This window comes from Desmodus rotundus, chromosome 2, assembly GCF_022682495.2.
Source record: "Desmodus rotundus isolate HL8 chromosome 2, HLdesRot8A.1, whole genome shotgun sequence".
Taxonomy (NCBI): Eukaryota; Metazoa; Chordata; class Mammalia; order Chiroptera; family Phyllostomidae; genus Desmodus; species Desmodus rotundus.
Window position 1 is genome coordinate 106,244,421 of NC_071388.1, and position 24,110 is coordinate 106,268,530.

The window sequence follows — 24,110 nt, forward strand, 5'->3', positions numbered from 1 at the left end:
GCCAGGGTTCATTCATTTATTAGGTTGAGTAATTTTTGGTACAGTATAGGATTTTCTCTGTATACTATCATATCATCTGCAAACAGTGACAGTTTTACTTCTTTCAAATTTGGATGCCTTTTATATCTCTTTCTTGTCTGATTGCTATGGTTAGGACTTCCAATACTGTGTTGAATAGAAGAGGTGAAAACGGACATCATTGTCTTGTTCCTGATCTTAGTGGGAAAGATTTTAGTTTTTGCCTGTTGAGTATGATGTTGGCTGTAGATCTCTCATATATGGCCTTTATTATTTTGAGGAATGCTCCCTCTATTCCCACTTTGCTGAGTGTTTTTATCATAAATGGGTGCTGTACCTTATCAAATGCTTTTTCCGGATCCATTGATATGATCATGTGATTTTTGTCTCTCCTTTTGTTTATGTGATGTATTATGTTTATTGATTTGCAAATGTTGTACCATCCTTGCATCCCTGGGATGAATCCCACTTGATCATGGTGTATGATCTTTTTAATGTGCATACTCCACTCTTGGTCTGATTAAGGGACCCATTCTCCTTTCTTGGAGTCATTTAATCCCTGGGGACAGTTTTTTTGGTCTGTGTGGGTGTTTGAGGCTGAGTCTGCAGCTCAGCTCTGTAGCCCACCAGTTAGGTGACCAAAGCAAGCCAGGCCTTTCTCTTGGCCTCAGTTTCCTCAACTGTAATTGAAGATAAATGAAGACTTCTAGTCCTTACCTCACAGCTCTCTTAGAAGGAAATCATCAATAGACATTGCAATAAATGTGGCCACTTTCTCATGCCAGGCTCTGTGCTAAATGCTTTACCTTGGTTAATTTTTTTTCTAGCCCTAAATAAGTGGGTGGTTAGCCTTCCTATTTTACAGTGGAGAAACTGGAACACAGAGAGGTTAGCAACTTGGCCAAAGTCACACAGGTAGGAAGTGATGGAACACGGAGACCCCAACACCCATCCTGCTCTCTTTATACTTTCCATCTGACTATTCTTTTTTCTGATGTCCTTGGGGGTCTAATCTCACTACTGGCTGTCCCCTCCGGTACATTTTTACCTGTCCATTTGACACTCTGTAGCAGTGAGTTACTGCCCAGGACCCTTTGTTCCCCTTCAGGGAATCACTGGCCTGGGACCAGTCTTTCCTCTTGGCTTGGGACATGCAGGGGAATAAATTTAAGCCTTAAATCTGCACAGGGCAGGAATGAAGTTACAGATCCCAGGAGATTCTGGTTGCCCACACTCACTCTCTCACCTCCTGTTCTGGCCAAGTCAGACTCACCTGCTTGTTGCCCAGCTTTGTTGGGGTGGGGAGCGTATTTTTTCAGTCTACCCTCTCCCTCTCCCTGGAAGTCTGACCATTAAGTGCTCTTTTCCAATGTCCTGCTCAGTGGATCTTGAGGCCTGGCCTCCTTCCCTCATGACCTTAAGTTTCAAAGCTCTCTCCTTCACACAGCCCAGCAACAGGAGCTGGCCACTCTGTTCCTATCTGGTCAGCTCTGCCTTCATCTCATGGCCCCAGCAGGTTCCCTTGCCTTCCTGTGAGTCCAGAAAAGCATTGGTAGGTCTTGTGCCCCATTTCTTAAATTTGCATAGCAAGCATAGTTTCAGGTGTCCAGCCTGCCGAATTGTCAGACCTGTGTACATGTCCACCCAGTGCCTGCCCCCTTCAACATGGCTCTGTCCCAGCCCTCTGTCAGGCATGTGTGACACACACATATGGTTTGTAATACCAATATGAGAATGTGTGCAGAGTCAGGACCCTGGTAGGTGTGTGGTGGAGCTGGATTTTGAGCCCCCGTTTTAACAGGGGTGCTGTGGTTCAGCTGACATAGAAGGTGGAGCAAAGTGGTTCTGGCAGTGAAGCCATCCAGCCCACAGGTGAACAGGCTTACATGTCTGCAGGGTGGGGAGTGGAAATTAGGGTGTGGGGAGGGGCATACAGGTTGTTTGTGTCTTAGCAGCCCAGGTGAGGGAGGCCATGAAGTAGATGAAGGGTTGGTTGGAAATGGGTGTGTCTAAATGTGGGTCAGGGTACCCTGAGGCTCAAAGCAACTTGGAGGTTGCCTTATCCATCTCCTCCCCCACTGCTTAAGACATCTTCATCCCAACATCTTTAAACACTTCTCCCTACCTATCATGCCTGGTCAGTGCTGCTTCATTGGCTTGCTCTGGGCTCAGAGGCCTTTTCCAACAGGATGCCTGACCTGAGCCTTATCTACCCTGGCTCTGAGAGCCAGCTTGCTAACTGCTCACTGGGGTTTGCACTGCACATAGGGTTTCCTGCAGACTGCCTTGGTTCATCTCCATTCTGTACATTAGATGCTGCTGTGAACCCATTTTGCAGGTGTAGAGACAGAAGCCCAAAGAGGCAAAGAGTGTGGGTGGCAGCAGTCCTGCGTCCTGGCTAACTCAGGACCCTTCCACCCCCACTAAGAGCCCCAGCACCCTCCAGCAGGGCCATGGTCAAGTAGCTGGGAAGAGCTGTGAAAACATGACTTCTCAGCATCTCCTCAAACTCTTTACTAAACCTTCCTGTTGATGTACCTGCCCTTTTCCACCGTGATTGTGAGCAGTCCTCTTCCCCCTCCCCCAGCCCCTGACTTCTGTGTTTGACCAAGGCCTGATGATGCAGATGTAAAGGAGTCACATCCCAGCCTTCTCCAGAGATGCTCACACTCTAATGAGGAAGAGTGGATGAACTTATAAATGGCAGGTGGCACATCGCAGTAGTTATAGGGCTGACAGAGAATAAGAGCGACTGTGTCAAGCATGTGCCAGGATCCAGGCACAGAACTGAGAGTGGTAAAATATTTTTCACTTCTAGTTTTTATTTTTTGAATATTTAACAAGAAAAGCATTAAACCAAATTTTAAAAGTTAGGATGGAATAATTTACAATAAAATAATTTCAAATATCAGTCCTTTCATGTAGGGTCAAGGAGGCCAATAGTTTCCATTTACTTTTATTTTTTAAAAATTTTATCGTTTATGCTATTACAGTTGTCCTACAGTTGTCCCACTTTTCCCTGTTTGTCCCCCTCCACCCATAGTCAATTTCCACCCTGTTGTTCATATCCATGGGTGTTTCATATATGTTCTTTGACTAATCCCTTCATCTTCTTTTTTTTAAAGATTTTATTTATTTATTTTTAGACAAGGGAAGGGAGGGAGAAAGAGAAGTAGAGAAACATCAATGTGTGGTTGCCTCTCACACGCCCCCTTCCTGGGACTTGGCCTGCAACTGGCACTCAACCAGTGAGCCACAACAGCTAGGGCCCTTCATCTTCTTTTAATCAGTCCCCACCTCCTTCCTCATCTCTTACTGCTGTCAGACTGTTCCATGATTCTGTGCCTCTAGATCTATTTTGCTCATTAGATTCCACTTATAAGTGAGATTGCATGGTATTTGTCTTTCACCAACTGGTTTACTTTACTTAGTATAATAGTCTCCAAGTCCATCCATGCTGTTGCAAAAGGTAGGAATTCCTTCTTTTTTACTGCTGTGTAGTATTTTGTTGTGTAAATATACCACAGTTGTTTTTATCCACTCATCTACTGATGGGCACTTAGGCCATTTCCAAATCTTGTATATTGTAAATAGCACTGCTATGAACATTGGGGAGCATAAATTCTTTTGAACTGGTGTTTGGGGATTCTTAGGGTATATTCCCAGCAGGGAACACTGGGTCAAAAGGCAGTTCCCTTTTTAGTTTTTGAGTAAATTCCATACTGTTTTCCACAGTGGCTGCACCAGTCTGTATTCCTACAAACAGTGCACTAGGATTCCCTTTTCTCCAAAACCTCTCCAACACTTGTTGTTTATTGATTTATTAATGATAACCATTTTGTCAGGCATGAGGTGATATCTCATTGTGGTTTTAATTTGCATCTCTCGGATGACTAGTGATTTTGAGCATTTTTTTCATATGTCTCTGGGCCATCTGTATGTCCTCCTTGGAGAGGTGTCTATTCAGGTCCTTTGCCCATTTTTTAAATTGGATTGTATGTCTTCCTGGTGTTGAGTTGTATATGTTCTTTATGTATTTTGGAATATATTTTGGAGAATAAACCCTTGTCTGATGTATTCTTGGCAAATATCCCATACTGTCAGTTCCCTTTTCATTTTGATGATGGTCCCTTTAGCTGTGCAGAAAATTTTAATTTGATGTAGTCCCATTTGTTTATTTTTCCCTTTATTTCCCTTGCTCTAGGAGATGTATCAGCAAAAACATTGCTACATGAGATACCTGAAATTTTACTGCTTATATTTTCCTATAGGATTTTTATGGTATCATGGCTTATATTTAAGTTTTTACCTGTTTTGAAGTGTAAACTAGAATGAAACTACACCATACATTCAAGTGTATGGTGTAAGTTGGTGGTCTAGTTTCATTTTTTTGCATGTACCAGTCCAATTCTCCCAACACTATTGAAGACACTATTTTTACTCCATTGTATGCTCTTGTTTCCTTTGTCAAATATTAATTGGCCATAAAGACATGGGTTTATTTCTGGGCTTTCTATCCTGTTCCATTGATCTATGTGTCTGTTCTTATGCCAGGACTAGACTGTTCTGATTACAGTGGCCTTGTAGTATAGTTTGACATCAGGTATTGTGATCCCTCCAACTTTGTTCTTCTTTCTGAAGATTGCTGAGGCTATTTGGTGTCTTTTTTGGCTTCATATAAATTTTTGGGATATTTTTTCTAGATCTGTGGAATATGCTATTGGTATTTTAATAGGAATTGTACTGAATCTATAGGTTGCTTTGAGTAGTATGGACATTTTAATGATGTTAATTCTTCCAGTCCATGAACACGGGATATGCTTCCACTTATTCATATCTTTCTCAATTTCTTTCTTCAGTGTTCTATAATTTCCTGAGTATAGGTCTTCTACCTCCTTGGTTAAATTTATTCCTATGTACTTTATTATTATTTTTTATTGCAATAGTAAATGAGACTGTTTTCTTAGTTTCTCTTTCTGATAGTTCATTATTGATGTATAAAAATGCCATAAATTTCTGAATATTGACTTTGTATCTCACTACTTTGCTGAATTCATTTATTAGGTCAAGTAGTTTTTTGGTGGAGCCTATAGGGTTCTCTATATACAATATCATGTTGTCTGGGAATAATGACAATCTTACTTTCTCCTTTCTAATTTGAATTATCTAATTTGAATCATCTAGCCTTTTAGAAATAGCCTTTTATTTCTCCTTCTTGTCTGATCTCTGTGGCTAAGACTTTGAGTGCTATGTTGAATAAGAGTGGTGAAAATGGACACCCTTGTCTTGTTCCTGATCTTAAGGGAAACAGTTTTAATTTTTGTCCATTGAGTATGATGTTGGCTGTAGGTTTTTCATATATGGCCTTTATTATGTTGAGGAATGCTCCCTGTATTCCCACTTTCCTTAGTGTGTTTTTTTTTTAAATCATAACCAGGTGCTAGATTTTATCAAATGCTTTTTCTACATCTATTGATATGATCATGTGATTTTTATCTGTCATTTTATGTGATGTATCACATTTATTGATTTGTGAATATTGTACCATGTTACATCCCTGGAATAAATCCCACTTGATCATAGTGTATGATCTTTTTAATGTATTGCCAGGTCCAGTTTGCTAATATTTTGTTGAGGATCTTAGCATCTATGTTCATCAGAGATATTGGCCTATAATTTTCTTTCTTCATTGTGTCCTTACCTGGTATGAATAGTTTCCATTTAAACAGAGAATTACAAAATTGATATTTTAGCCTACATTGATGGCACAGAAATATAAAAGTCATCCAAGTTTCACTGACACCTTCCCTTCCCTCCAGTGTGTAATTTATACAATTGCTCCTTCATTCAGTTCTCAGACTTTATAAAAATCACCAGTTCTACTTTGAAATATACCTACAACTCTTCTGATGACAAGAGCACTCTTAAAACAATTTTTATAGAATAAACTCTTATTGTTCTCTGTCATCTCCATGAGAAAAGTATTGTTGTAGAGTTTCCATTATACATCTGAGCACTGAGACACAGTGAGGGCTCATCACTGGATGAAAGACCAGAGACTGAGACTCCTGAGATTTAAGCCCCAGTCTCTGGCTCAAAGACTGTGCAGTCTGCAGGCGGGGAAGTAATACTGCCTTGCAGTTTGTTGCCAGGTGCTGTGAGCATTGTGGCATTAGTTTGTACCGCTAGTCTGAGCGTGGTGTGGAGTGGGTGATGATCCACAGAGAGGCCTTCGTGCGGCCTGCCAAAACCTAGCAGTGAGCCCACTGTCTTTCTCCTCTCCTGCCCTGTCAGCTCCCCAAGGGCATGCAGTGAGTATGTGCAAGACGTGGGCCCTCAGGCATCATCCAAGCTGGTGCTTTCTTGGAGGTGAGGAATGGGTACTTGGTCAGTCTTTGTGGAGCCTTTGCAGTGAGCTCAGCCACCCTCTTATGGAGGCCTGTCTTCTCCCAGGATGCCCTGGACCTGACCCCAGTCTTTCCACTCTTCTCCTGCAGGGAGCCGGGAGGCTGCCTTCACGTATGCCATCATAGCTGCCGGTGTGGCCCACGCCATCACAGCTGCCTGCACGCAGGGCAACCTGAGTGACTGTGGCTGTGACAAGGAGAAGCAAGGCCAGTACCACCGGGACGAGGGCTGGAAGTGGGGTGGCTGCTCTGCCGACATCCGCTACGGCATCGGCTTCGCCAAGGTCTTTGTGGATGCCCGGGAGATCAAGCAGAATGCCAGGACTCTCATGAACTTACACAATAACGAGGCAGGCCGCAAGGTAGGCAGCCAGGGAGGGGCGCTGGCAGCTCTGGCAGAGATGTTTCAAAACAGCTTATTCCTAAGGGTTGGTGTTGGGTCTCTGGTAATGAGCCACAGAGCTCTGCCCTTAGCTTGGTTCTGCCATCAATTTGCTGCTGGTCAGGATCTGTATGGTATGAAGCTTGTCAGTTAGTAGAGAGGCTGAGTGACTGAATCTGTTAAAACAAATTGGATGTTATTCAGCAAGATGGAAATGGGGATGAATGTGAACTCTTATCTTTGGGTCCACAAATCAGCTGTACAAAACCCTGATTGTGGGGAGGGGTGGAGACCAGTTCAGTAGGAGTCATCCGTGTGGAGCAGGGCTACTAACCTGTCATTGATCACCTCAGCCAAAACCTGGAGGTCAAAACAAAGGAGGTGACCATGCTCTTTTTATTGCCTCCTCAGATCTTCCTGGATTCTGAGCCCAGATTGGAAGAGAGCTAGGGATGTTCTAGGATATTTGTAGTGGATATGGTGGGATAGGAAGGGGGCTAAGTGATTAATGGGAATCTGACTGTCCTAAGGCAAGGGAGCAGATGGGTCTGCAGGCGCCCAGTACAGAGTGAGGGCCCACGGGGTGAGAGGTATCCCATAGGCAGGTCCACCCAGTATGAGGACAAGCCCCAACCATAAGATACAGTAAGTTACCAAGAAAGAAGTGAGCTCTTTATCCCAGGAAATATTTGGGCAGAAGCAGCTTGACCAGGCATCTCAGAGTACCTAAGTCCGTGCTTCCTGACTCTGGTAGTGCCCTGAGCTGTGGCCTGAGGTTGGGTGTGGACTCTTAACTGCCTTTGAAGGCTGAGGTGCTCAGAACCCATTCTGGAATCTCTAGGCCCAGGAGGTGTGTTTGGTGAGGAGAAGCTCAGATGTCACATTGGAGCTCTGTAGAGAAGTGTCTGTGAGCCAGGTCAGGCAGAGAGGGAGGGCTTATTGCTGCCTGGGTGCGGGGCAGACAACTGTAGTGACAGGACTTGTGCTTATACCACTAGGGGCCACACATACAGGTGCCCAGGGGTGCTGAGCAGGAGCAAGAGTGACAAAGGCCTAGGAAACCATGCACAAGGTTATGATGAACCAAGGCATGCAGACCACCTACTTGACCCCAGCCATTGTTGCTGTGCAGGAATGCCAGCCCACAGTGGCCAAACATTGTGATTTTAGACTCAGGTTTTTATGTACAGTCACTTTATTTTTTAAAAAGTGTTGGCGTGTCAAACTGATAGTCACCAATAGAAAAGGTAAAAAAAAAATTCAGAGGCTCAAACATATAAATCTACTGGCTAAGTGTGGGATGTGAGCTGCACCACTTGGGTGACAGATGTATTAAGTGGTGCAGATCTTGTTCTGCTAGAGCATGTCTGCGGGCCAGGCAGCCTTCTAGCTCTGGATATATCAGATCACTTAATTCTCAAGGCATCTCAAAGAACAATAGTATCATTATCCCCATTTTATAAGCAAAGACTGAGGCACAGAGTGGTTAAGTAACATGCTGAGGGTCCCCCAGTTAATAACACCAGAATAAGAACCAAGCATGTCTGGCTCTCAAGCTGGTATTCTTTGCTCATCACATGCTGCTGTGGCCTGGTGGTCAGAGGGCTGCCTGGGGGCTGGCACTGGCTGCCTGGGTTCAGATCTCAGCTTTGTTGCTCATTCCTTCCCAGGAAAGAAGTAGAACTGGCAAGAGTGTCCTCAGGGCTGAGGGAGACAAGGCAGGAGAGCACTTACCTCAGGGCTGGCACACAATTAGTCTGTATCACAGGGTGGCTATAATTCCAAGTATTGAGAATGGGTAATGCAGGAAGGAGCCTGTCTGGTAAGTGGTATTGGGGAGTAGCCTGTATATCTTGGAGGGGAGCAAGGTCCCACGACTGCAGATGAATGGGAAGCAACAAGCTGGCCTTTCCTCCAGTCCTCAGGTAGCCCACCTCCCTCCTCTTCTCTAGCCTCTGGCCACATCCTGCATGTAAGAGCCTCCTGGGAGTACATGGTGAGTCCACACCCACAGAGCCGCTTACCTGGCTTGCTTCAGGATGATGTCTTAGGGTAGATTGCTAGGTCCTCCATGGCCCTACCTATTGAGTCCTGTGGCTGGGAGCTCCTGCCCACAGCCAGCAGTCCCTCCAGGCTGTTCAGCTATTCATTCCTCCTGGTTTCTGTAGTCAGATCACTCCTTAGGGCATAGGCCACAGACTCCCTCCTGCCCTTGAAGCTCTTAGTCCCTGGGGACAGAAAAAATCAAGACAAGTGGCTTCCCTCTTCCAGCCTCAGTTTCCTCCTCTGTGGCTACCTGGTAGGGCCACTGTGAGAATTAAAGAAGAGAATTCCTAACTTGTGGTAAGAAAGGTTCACTGTATACCAAGTAGGATAGGGTTTCCTAAGCCACGCAGCTCCAGGGTGTGATGGCTATGGTTGCTGTTCAAGGTAGCTCTGGGGTGGTGCAGATGCTGGAAGCTGTCAGATGTCATGAGACCAACCTCAGGGGCTTCCTGCAAGAGGTGTACCTCCAAAGACAAGTGAGGTTGTTAGGCAGGGAAGAGAGGTGAAGGCAACCCAGGTCTGGTGTGGGGAGGTAGGGGCCAAAAGCCCAGAGGTGGAGACTTGGGGCAAGTTCAGGGGCCCAGACTGGCTAGTCTGTGGGTCCCTGATAGGGTAACCGCAGCCATAGAGCCCGCAAGGTCACCTGCTAGGTCAGTGAGTGACAGCCTTGATCCACACACGCCCCACCCTGTCCCCAAGATCTTCCTGTGGCTGCTCTTTAGGTTTCAGTTCAGATGCCCCTCCTCAGACAAGCTTCCTCTCCAATTCTTTCCTAGCATTTTCTTGGATGTCATCTTGTTCCTGGGCTTGCCACCCTCCTGCCCCACTCCACACCAGATTGTAAGCTTGAAGGGCACATGGGACCCCATGTGTCTCATTCATAGCTGCACCCCAAAGGCTGACATACAGAGTTACTCTGTATATGTAAAGAGTTAATGGTTTCATACCTTATGGTCACTGGGGAACCACTGATGGTTCAGGAACAGGGAAGGGCAGAGGTCATAGACACTGACTCCCAGAAGGCATAGTGAGGCCCTGGGTGGGGGATGAAGACTGAGCACAGGCCGGGCTCTCCCAGCACAGGGAAACCAGCTGAGTGAATCTCCCCGACCTGCCCAACTCCATTCTGGTTTGTGAGGATGCTTGTGGGTGGCTTCCTGGGCAGCAGTTAAACCAGAGCCAAGAGCTGGAATTTGGGACTCCCCAACATACAGAGGAAAAGGCCTGACCAACTGCAGTTCTGGCCTTTTTGTGGTGCGGAGTCCCCACTGGCCCTCAGACACCTAGGGTAGTGGCCATACTGCTCAGCCAGATCACAGCAGGAAGGTGGTCTCCCAGCCTGGCCCTCTCTGCTACAGAGCATCCTAAAGACCCAGACACATATCCAAGTGGCCAGGAAAAAGGACAGCCACCTAGCCTGGGGTATATAAGGCTTAGTGTATATCAGTTCAGAGTACCATCCCTACTTGGGGCCTCAGTCTCTCCATCTGTCAAATGAGGACTATAACCCCCTCAGTTTGCTCTGGATCCCAGGTACTGGTCAGGGCCAGGTGAGGGCATACATAGAAGGTCCCCTGGGATCATGCTGTGTGCCATTTATTTGAAGGCATGGGCCCCCACCCCGAATGTCCCCCACAATAGGCTTCCATGGGCCCCATGCACTCACACAGCAGAGGTGGGGAACCAACAGGAGAAAAGAGGCCAGCCCACAGCCACTCCTAGCTGAGTGTCTTGGAAAGGATCACAGATGTGTTTATCACTGGCTCCCTCACTCCGGCTGTGTGGAGACAAGACTCAACCTGACCACAGGCTCTGGGGCTTGTTGGCAGCTGGTGTGAGAAAAGGAGGAGGCAGGAGAAGTCGGGGAGGGGATGCAGTGTGTGTACGGAGGGACAGAGGTAGTGGCAGGCCCAGAGAGGGGAAACCTGGAGCAGCCCACTGACTCATCTCGCAGATGGGGGATAATAAATGCTGTGGGAGCATCCTGCCATCACAGGTCTCCAGTTTCCTCGGGCAGAACCAGGTTCTGGCCTGTGGAAGTGGGCCACAGGTCTGGGGAGGTGGGACACCTGTGTGGGCCCACCAGCCTTTCCTCCCCTCACTGTCTCATGCAATTGTGTGGTCTGCAGGGTCAAATCAGAATGACTAGGTGAGAAGATAGAAATTATAGTCTTTCCCTATTGAAAGTTTAGGGCCATAATGTCTTTGGATTGAGATCACTGACTTTTCAGGTTGGGAACGTGGAATATTAGGTTCACATTCCCGCATGTGGGATTTGGAATCATAGGGTCTTTGGTAGGGAGGGAGAGAGACATCAGAAGTGTTGAGTCGAAATCTTTGGATGGTAGAATTGTCGTGGCTTTGAATGACTTCTTTCCAGGCTTTTTGGCAGTGGGGAGATGAGTAAACCATGATTCTTGCCCTCAAGGTATCTAGTGAAAGAGTCAGATAAGAAGAGCAAAAATTAAGATTCAGGGCTCACACCACAGGGGAAATGCCACACAGAAGGCTCAGAAGAGCCCAGAGGAGGGAGTGCTTTCCTTGAAGAGAAGTCTGGAGACATCTAGGGGAAGAAGAAGGGACCGCTAGAAGGGCTTTGAAGGATGAGTAGGAGTCCTCCAGGTGGGCAAGACAGGTGGAAAAGAAAAGGGCAGTTCAGGCAGAGGTAACAGTATGTATAAAATCATTAAGTTCTAAAAACACATGGTTGGGCAGTTGGGTTGGGGGTGTTCCATGTGTCGTAGTCCCATTTGACAGATGGGGAAACTGAGGCCCCAAGTAGGGATGGAACTCAGAACTGATATACACTAAGCCTTAGTTATCCCAGACTAGGTGGCTGTCCTTGCTCCTGACCACTTGGGTATGTGTCTAGGCCCTCAGGGTGCCCGGTAGCAGAAAGTGAGGGTCTGACCTCTCCAGAGCTAGGCTGAGAGACCACCTTCCTGCTGTGATCTGGCTGAGCAGTGTGGCCACTGCCCTGGGTGCCCTGGCTGCCCTGTGGGGACTGGCATGCTGTGGAAGCCTTGCTGTACACTGAGAATAAAGTGTGTGGGGAGCTCTGGGGGCCTCAGGGGAGGGAAGGGCCCTTAGCAATCCCTTCCTGGGAGTGTGGTGACTGAGCTCAAGGGAGGCAGCCCTGGGGATGGGGGCCCAACTGGGATAGGGCTGGCCCCTGCTGGAATGTGCTGTCTGCTCCCAGGGAGGTGAGCTCAGGGAGATGGAATTCCACCTGAGTGAGAAGTCACCTCCCAGTCCCTGCCCAGCCTCTTGCTCATAGAGGGTGCCGGTCTTGTCCCTTCCTGCCCTGCCCTGTCTGGTCTGGGTGCTGCTGGGAGCTGGATTCCCACCTTGCCTTGGTCACAGGCAGGCCTGTGAGTCAGGGGACACCAGGGACCTGGCCAGGCTGCTGGGGTGGGGCCCTGATAAGGCTTGCTCAGCTATGCTTCTCTCCACTGTCCTGAGGGCCACTTGCATATTTGACCAGATAGAGTGGTCAGAGGTAGTACGTTGAGGGCCTGGGGAGCCAGGCTCTGCCTGGCCTGAAGCTGGCTGACCAGGCCAAGCTGTGAGGAGACCTCCTCAGGCCACTATAATCTCCATTTCTGCCCCAGATCCAGGAGCAGATGTGTGTTTTCACCTTTCCAGTTGGAAAGGCCTCTAGCCAGTACATAAGGGACTTGCACCAGGGGCAGCTTTGGACAAACCTCACCCTTCCATGGCCTTGAACATGGTAGGACCTTATGGTCTCAGAGGGTCTTCCAGGTCTGACATGTGTGTTGGGGGAAGACACAGGGTACTTAGGACAAACAGATGCCAACCTTGTCTGCAGCCACACACTCCTAGAGTCCACCAAACTTTTTCCTGCTTCAGGACCTTTGCACATGCAATTTTCTCTGTCAGGCCTGTTCTTTCCACAAATCTTTGCATAACAAATGCCCTTCCTGACTCTGTTCCCCTATGTCCACATCATCTCTCTCTGTATACCACCTTGCTTTGTTTTCTGTGTGGCCCTTACCACATTATGAAATTATCTTATTTAACATAGCTTTTTATGACTTTATTGCCTGTTTTCCCACTACAATGTCAGCACCATAAGGGATGACATGCATCTACCCCTGTACTTAGAACAGTGCCTTGCACATAGTAAGTCTTCAAGAAATATTTGTTGAGTCCATGAATGAAATGACAAATATCTATTCTAACCTTGGGGAATTTCCCAGGAATACAGTTGCCAGGTTAAAAAACAAACAAAAACAGCAGTCCCAGTTAAATTAAAGTGCTAAACTATTTTCCAGAGTGGCTGTGCCATTTTACTTTCCCATCAGCAATGTATGAATTATCCAGTGTCTCCACACCCTCACCAGTGTTTGGTATTGTCACTGTTTTTCACTTTTGACATTTTGATAGGTGTGTGTGGTATCTCACTGTGGTTTTAAGTAGCATCTCCCTGAGGACTAGTGATGTCAAACATCTGCCATGTGTTTATCTGCCATCTATGTCTGTCTGTTAGCATCTTCTGTCCATTTTCTAATTAGACTGTTTATGTTGTTACTGTTGAGTTTTGAGATTTCTTTCTATGTTCTAGTTGGTAGTCCTCTGTCAGACAAATGGTTTGCAAAATTTTTCCCCAGTCTAGGGCTTGTCTTTTTGTCCTCTTCAAGGGTATCTTTTTCAGAGCAAGTCCTTAACTTTGATAAAGTCCAGTTTATCAACTTTTCCTTTTATGGATAGTGTTTTTGGTGTTGTCTAAGAGCTCTTTGCTCAGCCCTAGGCCCCAAAGATTTTCTCCTATACTTTTTTCTAAAAGGTTTGTAGTTTTACATTTTGTATTTAAGCCTGTTATCTGTTTTTAAAATTAATTAACTATAAAATCAACAAAGGTTTATATCTTTAAATTTTTTATCTATTAAAATATACACAACATAAATCTTAACATCCTATCCCTGGCTAGGTGGTTCAGTTGGTTGGAGAATCATTCTGTCCACCAGAAGGTTGTGGGTTCAATTCTTGGTCAGGGCACATACCTGGGTTGTGTGTTTGATCCCCAGTTCATGGCACATACGGAAGACAACCGACTGATGTTTCTCTCTCACATTGCTGTTTCTCTCTCTCTCCCTTCCTCTCTCTCTCAAACCAGTAAACATATCCTCTGGTGAGGATTGAAAAAAAACCTTAACATTCTAATATTTCAGTGGCATTAAATACACTCACATTGCGCAACCATCACCACCATCTGTCTCCAGAACTCTTTCCATCTTCCCCAAACTGAAACTCTGTCCCCATCACACACTGACTCCCTGTTCTTCACTCCTGCCCCTGGCATCCACCATTCTAGTTTTTATCTCTATGAATTAGACTACTGTAAGGACCTCCTATGAGTGGAATCCTACAATATTTGTCCTTTTGTGACTGCCTTATTTCACTTAACATGATGTCCTCAAGGTTCCTTTTTGAGATAAATTTTGTAAAAGGTGTGCATTTGAGGGTTTTTTGTTTTTTGGTTTTGCCTATTTATATGCTCAATCTGACAACTCTCTGCAGCCCCTACAGCCCTGCAGAGGAGAGCAGCTTCTGGACAGTGCCAAGGGGAACTGTAGAATCATTTTAGAACCAGAGACTCTTCCTTCCTTGGGCCCACTGAATGGATGAGAGACTGACACCAGACACAGAGGGCCCTTGGCAAGGCCATGTGCACCTAGAGAGTAGAGCATCCAGAATTCACACCCAGCGCCCAGCTCCCAGCTTGGCCTCTTTCCTGCTCCTTGTGGCTGGATGCAGTGCTGATGTGGGGCCTGAGTAGGATTGGCCCCCTGGGATGAGTAGGCCAGGGTGTGTATGATAGGAGGAAAAAGCCAGGACAGGTCCAGAGCAGAAGATGCTGAGGAGGGATCAAGGGAACCAGCCTAGGCCAAATGGAAGACACCCATGGCCCTTGCCAGTGTGACTCAGTTGGTTGGAATGTCATCCTGTAACCTAAACATCCCCAGTTTGATTCCTGGTTGGGGCATATGCCTGGGTTGCAGGCTTGATTCCCCACTGGGGCGTGTGCAGCAGGCAGCTGATCAGTGTTTCTCTCTCACATCGATGTTTTTTTCCTCTCTCTCCCCTTTCCCCTCTCTCTCAAATGAGAATAAAATAAACCTTAAAAAAAAGACACCCACGAGACCTAAGATTTCTCCAGTTTTCTCTGATGATATAGCAAGGGCAGGGCCCAGCCCAGTCGATCATTGATGCCACAGTAATAGCAGTGGATGGTGCCTGGGAAGGAAGGTACCAAGTAGGGGGCCATGGTGGTGGAGAGCAGAGATAGGGCAGGAGCAGCACCTCCTATGGAGAAAGGAGAAGAGAAACATCTGTGGGACCCCAGCATCATGCATCCTAGTCCTCAGTATCCCGCTTTGCTTTGGATAGACTGCCAAGACCACTTCCCCACTGCCACACAGGATGGACATGGGCAGCCTAGGGCAGGCGCAGAGTAGGCTCAGCCTGGAGTGTGGTAGCTTCAGTCACTGAAGGGCAAGAGCGGGAAAGCAGGCAGGTCCAGGATGCAAGAAATAGAGGTATGTTGGGAAGGTGCAGGTTTTAGGTCCAGTGAGAAAGAACTTGCTGCCAGAAGGTGAGATCAGCTGGAGGGCAGGCATGCATTTGCTTGGAGAATGAAGACATGACTCTAATACTAGCACTCGAAATGCATGTATTGATTTAATCCCAACAGTCCTACATGGCTAGTATTCTCTGTTGTTCTGTCCATTTTATAAATGGAAAAATGGAGAAACAGAGAGGTTAAGCAACTCACCCAAGGGCCACACAGCTGGCAGGTGCCACCCTGGGATCTGCACCTAAGCAGTCAGCTGCAGACTCAGTTCTTAACCACTGAAATGTTTTGCCAGCTCCAGCAATTCTTGGACTCAGATGTGTTTATCTCTGCCCATAGTTCTGCCATACCGTGATTCTAAGGTGTTATCCTAAGATTCTGAGATCCCCTTTTTTGGAAACTTGGACATTGGAGTCCTCAGCCTCCAAAAGATCCTGCTATCTGGCAGTCTGGGGATTGTGGATTACTCAGGCACTGTGAGTTCTCTCCTGCTATGGTCACTGTGGCCCTGGGAGAGTCCTCAGGCACTGTCCTCTGCCTGGGAGAGGACGCTTCTGGGCCAGGAGGGAACCTGTCTGTGTGAAGAGGAGGGTTCTCCCAGCAGGGAGGGGCCTGGGCTGTTATGGCGGGTCTAGTGTGAGACTGGATGAGGAATTGCCCTGACTGGGGCATGCCTAGGAGTGTCCACACCAGTGTAGAGACCTAGGGCACCTCCTGTTTTAATGGAGTTTCTGGGCTTGCTCAGCCTGGTGAGGGCAGCCTAGGGAGCCACATCCTCTCCCCTTGCAAAATCCTCCTTGTCCTTCTGGGCAGCTGTGAGTTACCTCAGTGTCTCCCGGAGCTCAGCCTGGAGCCTGGCATACAGTAGGCACTCTCAGTGAAGTGTGGTGCTTATAGCTGTCCAATATAGTTGCAACAGGCCACATGTGGCTATTCAAATTTAAATTAAAAACACATAAATAAAATTAAACATTCAGGTCATTAGTCCATGATTTGAGTGGCTTGTGGCTACCATATTAGACAGTTCCATTGTCTCAGGTGGGTTTGTTGGACAGTACAGTGGGTGCAGATATTGGTGTTATTATTGTATTAAGGGGACCTGGGGAGGTCTCTGTAGTGGTTGCAGCAAATCCTTTCACCTCCCTGACCCCCTGGCCTGCCCAAGGTGGGGCTCTCAAATAGTGACCATCTGATTTCTATTGGAAGGAGTTCCCTGTGTGGCTGCTGGCACTGTAGCCAGACGCTCATTTGAAACAAACCTGAGGTGGGGAGGGGCAGTCTGGGGAGGCCTGAGAAGCCAAGTCAAAAGGCAGCCACGGGGACAATTGCTGCCTTTGTCCTCAGGAGGGGGACTGGGACTCCTGGGTGTTATCAAATCTACTGGTATGGGGTGGGGTGCGGGGGAGAGCCAAGTGGTGATGAGGAAGGCAGGGGAGGGCACCAGCAAGAATGGTTCTGGAAGGAGGGGCATGGCCTGGTGATGTGGCCAGGAAATGGGCAGGAGTCGGCTGCTGTCATCTCCCCTAATCCGAACACTTTCTCCTCCTCTGAGGAGAAATCCAGGTGCTGTTATGTACTGAAAAAGGAGTCCTTACCTGACAAAGGGGTTTCTTTAATAAACTATAGAAATGATCCCTGAAAGTAGTCTTAAAAGGGGCTTCTTTAAATTGTCACCTTGCAGTGTGCATTTGAGATGGCAAATAATAGTCATTGCTCAGAACTGGTGAGCATCTGCTCTGTGCCCACACTCTCTGTATCTGAGTTAATTCAATGCATCAGCTTGGGGGTCCGTGTTAACTCTGTATTGCAGATGAGCAGCTGAGGTCTGGGCAGTGACTGAAGCAGTGTTCCAGACTCCTGAGCAGTCGCAGCTGCATCAGAATAAGGGCACACCTGATTTCAGGGCCTCCCCAGGACACTGGGGCATGGGGACAAACCCTGGCTAGTGGGGTGTGGGAATGTGAGAGCAGCACTCAGCTGCTCAATGTGCCCCTCTCCAGGCCCAACACAACATGTGCTCTCTGTAAACGATCTGACAGGAAAGGCCCTGTTGTCGTCTCTCCCATTCTACAGGTGAGGAAAATAGAGGCACAAAGCAGTTAAGTAGTGTACTGAGGTTGCCCAGGTAGAAAGCATCGGAGCCAGGATGCCCTCCTGGCCATCCTGCCTCCGCAGCCCACACTCTATGCGGCCTCTTCTTAACCCTCAATAGCGTGTGTGTCTGTCTGTGTGTGTGCACATATATGAGGTGGGTGGGCCTGGAAGGGTTGGTAGTATTTAAAAAAAAAATTTTAAAGATTTTATTTCCTTATTTTTAGACAGAAGGGAAGGGAGGGAGAAAGAGAGGGAGAGAAACATCACTCTGTGGTTGCCTCTTGCACCCATAGCCAGGAACTTGGCTCGCAACCCAGGCATGTGCCCTTGACTGGAAATCAAACCAGTGACCCTTTGGTTCGCAGGCCCGCACTCAGTCCGCTGAGCCATACCAGCCGGAGTGGATTGTTAGTGTTTTGAAACAATAATAATTCTGAAAACAACACTTGTAGGACACTTTGTAATTTACAAAACCTTTCTTTTACATTTTCATGGCCAAGCTTCACACTCTCCTCCAAGTGAATGGAGTAATTGGGCCATTTTGCAGGAGAGGCACCTGATGCTCTGGGTGGGTGCCGGCTCAGTTTGCTGGGAGAATGGCTCTGCAGGGAGTTGTTCTTCCCTGGGCTTGAGAGCCTTGTGTGGGCAGGCAGGTTGGAGAGCTCCTAGCCACATTGTACTCTTGACTCATGAAAGGATGTTTGGCTTTGGTTCCATGCTGGGACTTGGGAATGCCGTGGCTGTGGAAAGAATTGCAGTAAAAAACCTGACTTTGCAAGTTGTTTGCTGCATGATGTTGGTTAGTCTTCTTACTTCAATCCTGTTTCCTCCTTGGGAAAAAGGCAGTGATAATTTGTGCTTCTTGGAGCCATTGTGCAGATTGAATGACCTAATACCCATAAAGTGCCGAGTCCCACACTGTCTTGCATGATGTGTGCTCAGAAAATAGTAGGTACCATTATGAATATTGTTATTGGAAGTAATAGTAATTTTAAGGCCACATTAGGTTCTCAGACCTATATTCTATTCCTAAGGGTATTTCTAGGTCTTAGATTACATTTTTGTCATGTACCAGCCACATCCCATGCTGGAAGGACTTGGGGAAAAGGAGATATCCTAGAGGTCATTGAAATGTTCACCTTCCTGAATAGAGAGGGTCACAAGGAGATTAAGCCATTGTGATCCCACATTGGTCCTCCCCTCTATGAGACAGGTGAGGTCCATCAGAGTTTCTTAGTCATGTCTGAGCAGCAACCCCTGGAAAGGGCCCTGCTTTTGTCCTTCTCAGCCCCTTGCCACCAGTACGCAAGTATATGCCCCAATCTGAGTCTGCAGAGTTTTCTGTGAAGTCCAGTCTTCAGCCTATAACTTCTACCCAAACTTAAATCTGGTATATCCAGCTGCCAGCCTTCCCCTTCCTGTGGTCTCAAACCTCACATCTGACCTATTTCTCATGAATGTGTTCCTGCCTTCATCTCCCTGACCAGTTCAGGAAATAGTGGCACTGTCTAGGTCAAATACCTTGGCTTTCTTCTTGACCCCTTCTCCCACAGCCCATATCCAACATGTTGGTTCTCCCTATAGCATCTATCCAGAATCTTTCCCTTCTAACAACCTGCATTCCTGACCACATGGTCCAAGCCATGATCATCTCCTACCTGGAGTAGTACAGCCTTATAACTTGTCTCCCTGCTTCCACATTGGCAAACATAAGGTAAACCATCTCTCCTCTATCCATAACTCCACAACAGCTCCCAGCTTACTAGGAGTAGAACTGAGGTCTTCACAATGTACAAGGCCCTTCATGACTTATGACCTCCTGACCGTATTTTCTTCTACTTCCCTTTGCTTATTCTGTTCCACTGGCACTATTCCTCAAACACACTGAGTTCATCCCTACCTCAGGGCCTTTTTACTTGCAGTTCCCTTTGCATGGAGCACTCACCCTCCAGACATTCACCTTCCCACCTCTTCAAGTCTTTGTTCAACTATTACCTTCTTATGGAGAACTTTCCTACCCACCCTATTTGAAATTGCCCTCCTGTCTGCTCCATAACTTCCTGTCCTCTTCCATGTTTTCTTTTTCTACACGGCACTAATGACCACCTGACATAATATTACTAGTTGGCCAAATGATCCCAATGTGGCCAGGAGACTTAAAGTGTTGGCTGTAGAAGGCCTCCTGGGGGAACACTGCAGGCTCAGTCAGGAGTTTTCTTCTTGCCTTCAAAATTCAAGATTGCCATCTATATTTGTTCTTATGGGCTAGCCTTAAATGGGGGTTTTGTTTTTAAACACCTATGTAGCCCTTGCCTTACTCCATACATCGCTCTAAGTACTCCATGCATATTAACTCATTAAAAACCCAGTTAGTTAAGTACAATTATTATTTCCCTTTTACAAATGAGGACACTGAAGCACAAGAAGGTTCACTGACTCACCCAAAGTTACACAGCTAATAAGTAGAGAGCAAGGATCTGAAGCCAGGCAGTCTGGCTCTAGAGTCTATATACTCTTGCTATATATAGTTCCTCTATTTGGGCATTTATTCACTCATTCATTAAATATTTATAGCATGCCTCCTTTGTGTCAGGTGCAAGATTCTAGAGACCAAAAAATGACTAAAACATGGCCCCTGCCATCAGGAAGCTCACAGTCTAGTAGGCAATGCAGAAAAAGTAAACAAGGGGAAAGAAAAAAATAGATTCATTCAGAAATCACCCACTGATACCTACTAAGTGTCAGTCCTATATTTTAGGCACTGGAAATCAGACATAAATAAGACAATTCTGCTTTGTGGTGTTTATATTGTAATAAGAGGGAAAGGGTGAATTACTGATGTATTCATGATGGCATGAACTGGATCTGGTGAAGGGAAGTATAGGGGACAGTGGGGCTGCAGGATAGGAGGTTTAGCCACTTGGGGGTTGGTTTAGGTGGGTGGATGGTCAGTGGATGGACAGACAGAGGGATGGATGGATGGGCATTTAGAAGGAAAGATGGATGGATAGATAGATAGTATTTGGAAGGATGGTTGGAGAATGGCTATATGGATGGAGAAGTGGATGAATGGATGGGTGGAAAAAGGGATAGAGGGATGGATGAATAGATAGTTATTTAGAAGGATGACTGGTTGAATGGATGGGTGAAAAGCTGAGCTCATTACTGGATGCTTTCCCAGTGAGCTCACCAGACCAGCTGAGAAAGAAAGGGATGGAAATCCATCCATTCATTCATTCAACAATATTTATTAAGCACCTATTTGTGTGCCTGGGATTGTTTGAGGCTCTGGGATTAGATATTACTTGCCTTTAGGGAGCTGAAATTCCAGAGGCAAAGCAGAGGACAAACAAATAATCAATTATATCTACTGTCAGAGAGTAGTAAGTGCTGTGATGAAAAAAGGAAGCAAGGTGAGAGAGCAGAGATGACAGGAGCAGGGGAATTTATATTAGGTCAGTTGGAGAGACCTCTCAGAGAAGGTGAGTTCAGAACAGGAGGTGAGGAAGTGAGCCATCTGAGGAATAGCATTTGAGACAGATAGAGTAACAAATACAAGAGCCGGGGGGAGGGCAAAGTGACTCAATGAACAGAGGGAGAAGGGAGATGAGGTAACAGATGGACATGTTTGGGATTGGGGACACAGCAGCAGCGGAGATGGGCAGTTCACCTCTGGTACCCTGTGACGACTGTGGGTCTGCTGTGTCCTGGGAAGCCAAAGGTGAACTTTGAACGTGGGTTGATTTAAGTTGGGAAAGGCACCACTCTCCTTGTCCCCCAGCTATGGTTTCCCAGCCCTGCTTCCTCCTGGCATGTTCACAGTTAGGAGGCTGTCAGCATTTTAATTACAGCTCCCAGTGATCAGTGGTTTACAACTCAACCATAAAACAGGCCCTGGGCAACATGTGGCACCTCTGAGTGATTTACTTCTTGCCATTTCCATATTTAGTGCCATCTAATGCCTGTGGGCCAAGTTTTCAGAGAGAAAAAAGAAGGAGGAATTTGGAGGGAGTTAGTTAAGGGTTTTTTTTTTTTTTAACACATAGATCTATGTTTCACTTGTTTCCTGAGATGATTTCCCAGCTTTTAAAAAGTTACAGGATGCCAACCAATGTTGTGTTCCATATTGTTCATTTCCAAGAGAGCCTAGTCCTTAGCTATGCTGCCTTTTTCTCTTGAAAGTATGTGTTTGCTTCCTGGCAAGAGAAAGCAGGGTTTAAAAACATTGTGCACCAAGTGTGTGACTAGGGGACAAAGGCATGATTACCTAATTTTTACATACTCCGGGCTGGACTTCAGGTTTTTGGCTCCCATCCCCTCCTGAAGCGGGCAACCTCTAGACCTCCAGCCAAATCATCTGCAGGGTGTCTCCAAATTTAATGTGCAAAAATCACCTGGGGGTGTGGGAAAATTCAACTTCTGATTCTGTAGGTCTAGGGCGGGACCTGAGAATTTACATTTCCAACAAGCTCCCAGGTGATGCCCTGGGATCATTCTTTGAGCAACAAGAATTTCAATTAGCACTGTCTGATAGAAATTAATATGCACCACACTTGTAAATTTAAATTTTTCTAGTAGCCACATCAAAAAGGTAAAAAGGGTGACATTAAATTTGTAATATATTTTAATCTGATTTGCTCAAAATGTTGTCATTTCAATATGTGATCAATATGAAAATGCTAATATATCTTATGTTCTTTTTTCCATAATAAATCTTTGAAATCTGGAAATATGCTTTATATTTACAGCACATCTCAGTTCAGATGAGCTACAGTTCAAGCTGCCCTGTAGCTGGTGGCTCCTGTTTTAGACAGCACGTATCTCATTCTGGCTTGAGTGCCTCTGGTGGTGGAGAATGCCTCACTCGCTTCTGGGAAGTCCTTTTTGTCCCTGCAGGCTCTCAGTTGGGAGTTGTCAGGGCCAGTTTCACTCCCTGCATCTCCAAGCTGGTGGGCATCCTCTGCAGAGAATAGTCTTGCAAAGGTGTGGACGCTTCAACCCCTTGAAGTCCTGTCCTCTAGCCCCCTCCGGTGTGGTGGGCACCTTACATACTCTGCCTCAGTTAGCAAACCTGAGACAACTCATGTTGTTGCTGTTCTTAAGCCCGTTTTCTTGTTGGAGAACCAGGCTCAGAGAGGTTGAGTGGTCCCCCAGAGCTGGGACTCCAAGTCGGGGAGTTAAACCTCTTCTCCCTTTGTTGTGAGAGGCTCTGGTTCCTTCAGCATGACCTGGTTTTGGAGGACCTACCCAGACCCATTCACTCTCATCCAGACACACAGGACCAGCCCACATGGTACAGACACAGCTTCAGAGATGACCAGGAGGGTGAGCATCAGAAGCCACACAGCTCTTGGTGGTCAGCCTGGGACAAAAAACCAAGTCCCTCTGAACCCTTGGTGTGAGCTCCTACAGCAGCTCCTTGTAGTTTCAGAGCAGTAAGGAATGGGTTGGTTATTCCTCAGCCATACCCACCCCCTGCATTCCCAGGAGAGGCCCCACCCCATCCCAACTGGAAACTGCCCTGGGTAGAGATAACCGAGGGTGTTTTCCCCAGTCACCTGGCTGGAAAAATCCTGACTCTGCCATGGTCAGAAAGGCTATCTCAGGGGAGGGGACCCTGTATCCATGTCCTCTGGGCTGGCTGTGGGATAGCATGGAACTTCAGGCCAGACCACTCCACCCTCTCAGACACCAGCTCCTGCACCAGACACCCACACAAAGGGAGTTCCTGTTCTGGTATGGGGACATCAAAGGGCTTCATCGGTCCCTGATTGCCAAGGCAAGCCCCTGCTGAGGTGTGGGCAGTTCATCTGGGAGAGGCCAGCGGCATAGAGGGTGTTTAGGCAACAGGACCTGGCTCTTGGGTCCTTCCTCCATGCTCTAGAACATTTGCCCCTTTTGTCCCTGTCCCTTTCCCAAAGCCCCTCCTTGGGGGCTTTAGTCTTGATCATCTGTGGACTAAGCCAGGGCCTCTTCTACAATACCTCACTGTGAAGGAAATGGCCATCTAGGCTCCTGAACTAAGGTGAATTCATTTATTCATCCATTCACTCATTGATTGATTGATTGATTCATTCATTCAGTGAATAGTTGTTGAACATCTATGAGGCAAGATACCTCTTGAACAAAACAGTTGAGCAATGCATTTCTGGAGTTGACATATAGGCAGGGAGGGGAGAGGCAAGCAAGTGATCTTCAAGTGCCCTCAGTGCTTGAGAGTGTGAACCTGGGTTATATGAGAGGGGTGACTTGGGGGAGAGTGGGTGGGGCACCATGGAGAGGTTGGCTGGTGAGGATTGCTTTAAGGAGCAGAGCTGGAGCCGAGGAACTGGAGGAAAAAGCAGACAGCTGTAGAGGCCCCAAGGCAGACGTGGGCTTGATGTGGTTCACAAAGACCTGACATTAGGTGTTCACAGAGGGGACTGAGAGTTGTGCAACCATCACCACACCAACTTTAGAACTTTTTCATCACCCTCAAAGGAAATTACATACCTATTAGCAGTTACTCCCCACTCCCCAGCCCCAGGGAACCACTAACCTGCTTTCTGTTTTTGTGGATTTGCCAATT

The 24,110-nt window shown here is 46.9% G+C and overlaps 1 protein-coding gene across 3 annotated transcripts in view; it reads left to right on the top strand.

Moving 5' to 3' along the window:
- The window catches only part of WNT7A (Wnt family member 7A), a 76,858-nt gene that overhangs the window by 26,259 nt on the left and 26,489 nt on the right, over positions 1–24,110 (top strand). For all 3 annotated transcript variants that reach the window (XR_008426158.1, XM_024578199.3, XM_045186048.2), the window contains exon 3: positions 6,516–6,787. Coding sequence is in view for 2 of the 3 variants with exons in the window: in XM_024578199.3 (XP_024433967.1) it covers positions 6,516–6,787 (272 nt within the window). In the remaining variant the exon portion in view is untranslated. The remainder of the gene's footprint in view (positions 1–6,515; positions 6,788–24,110) is intronic.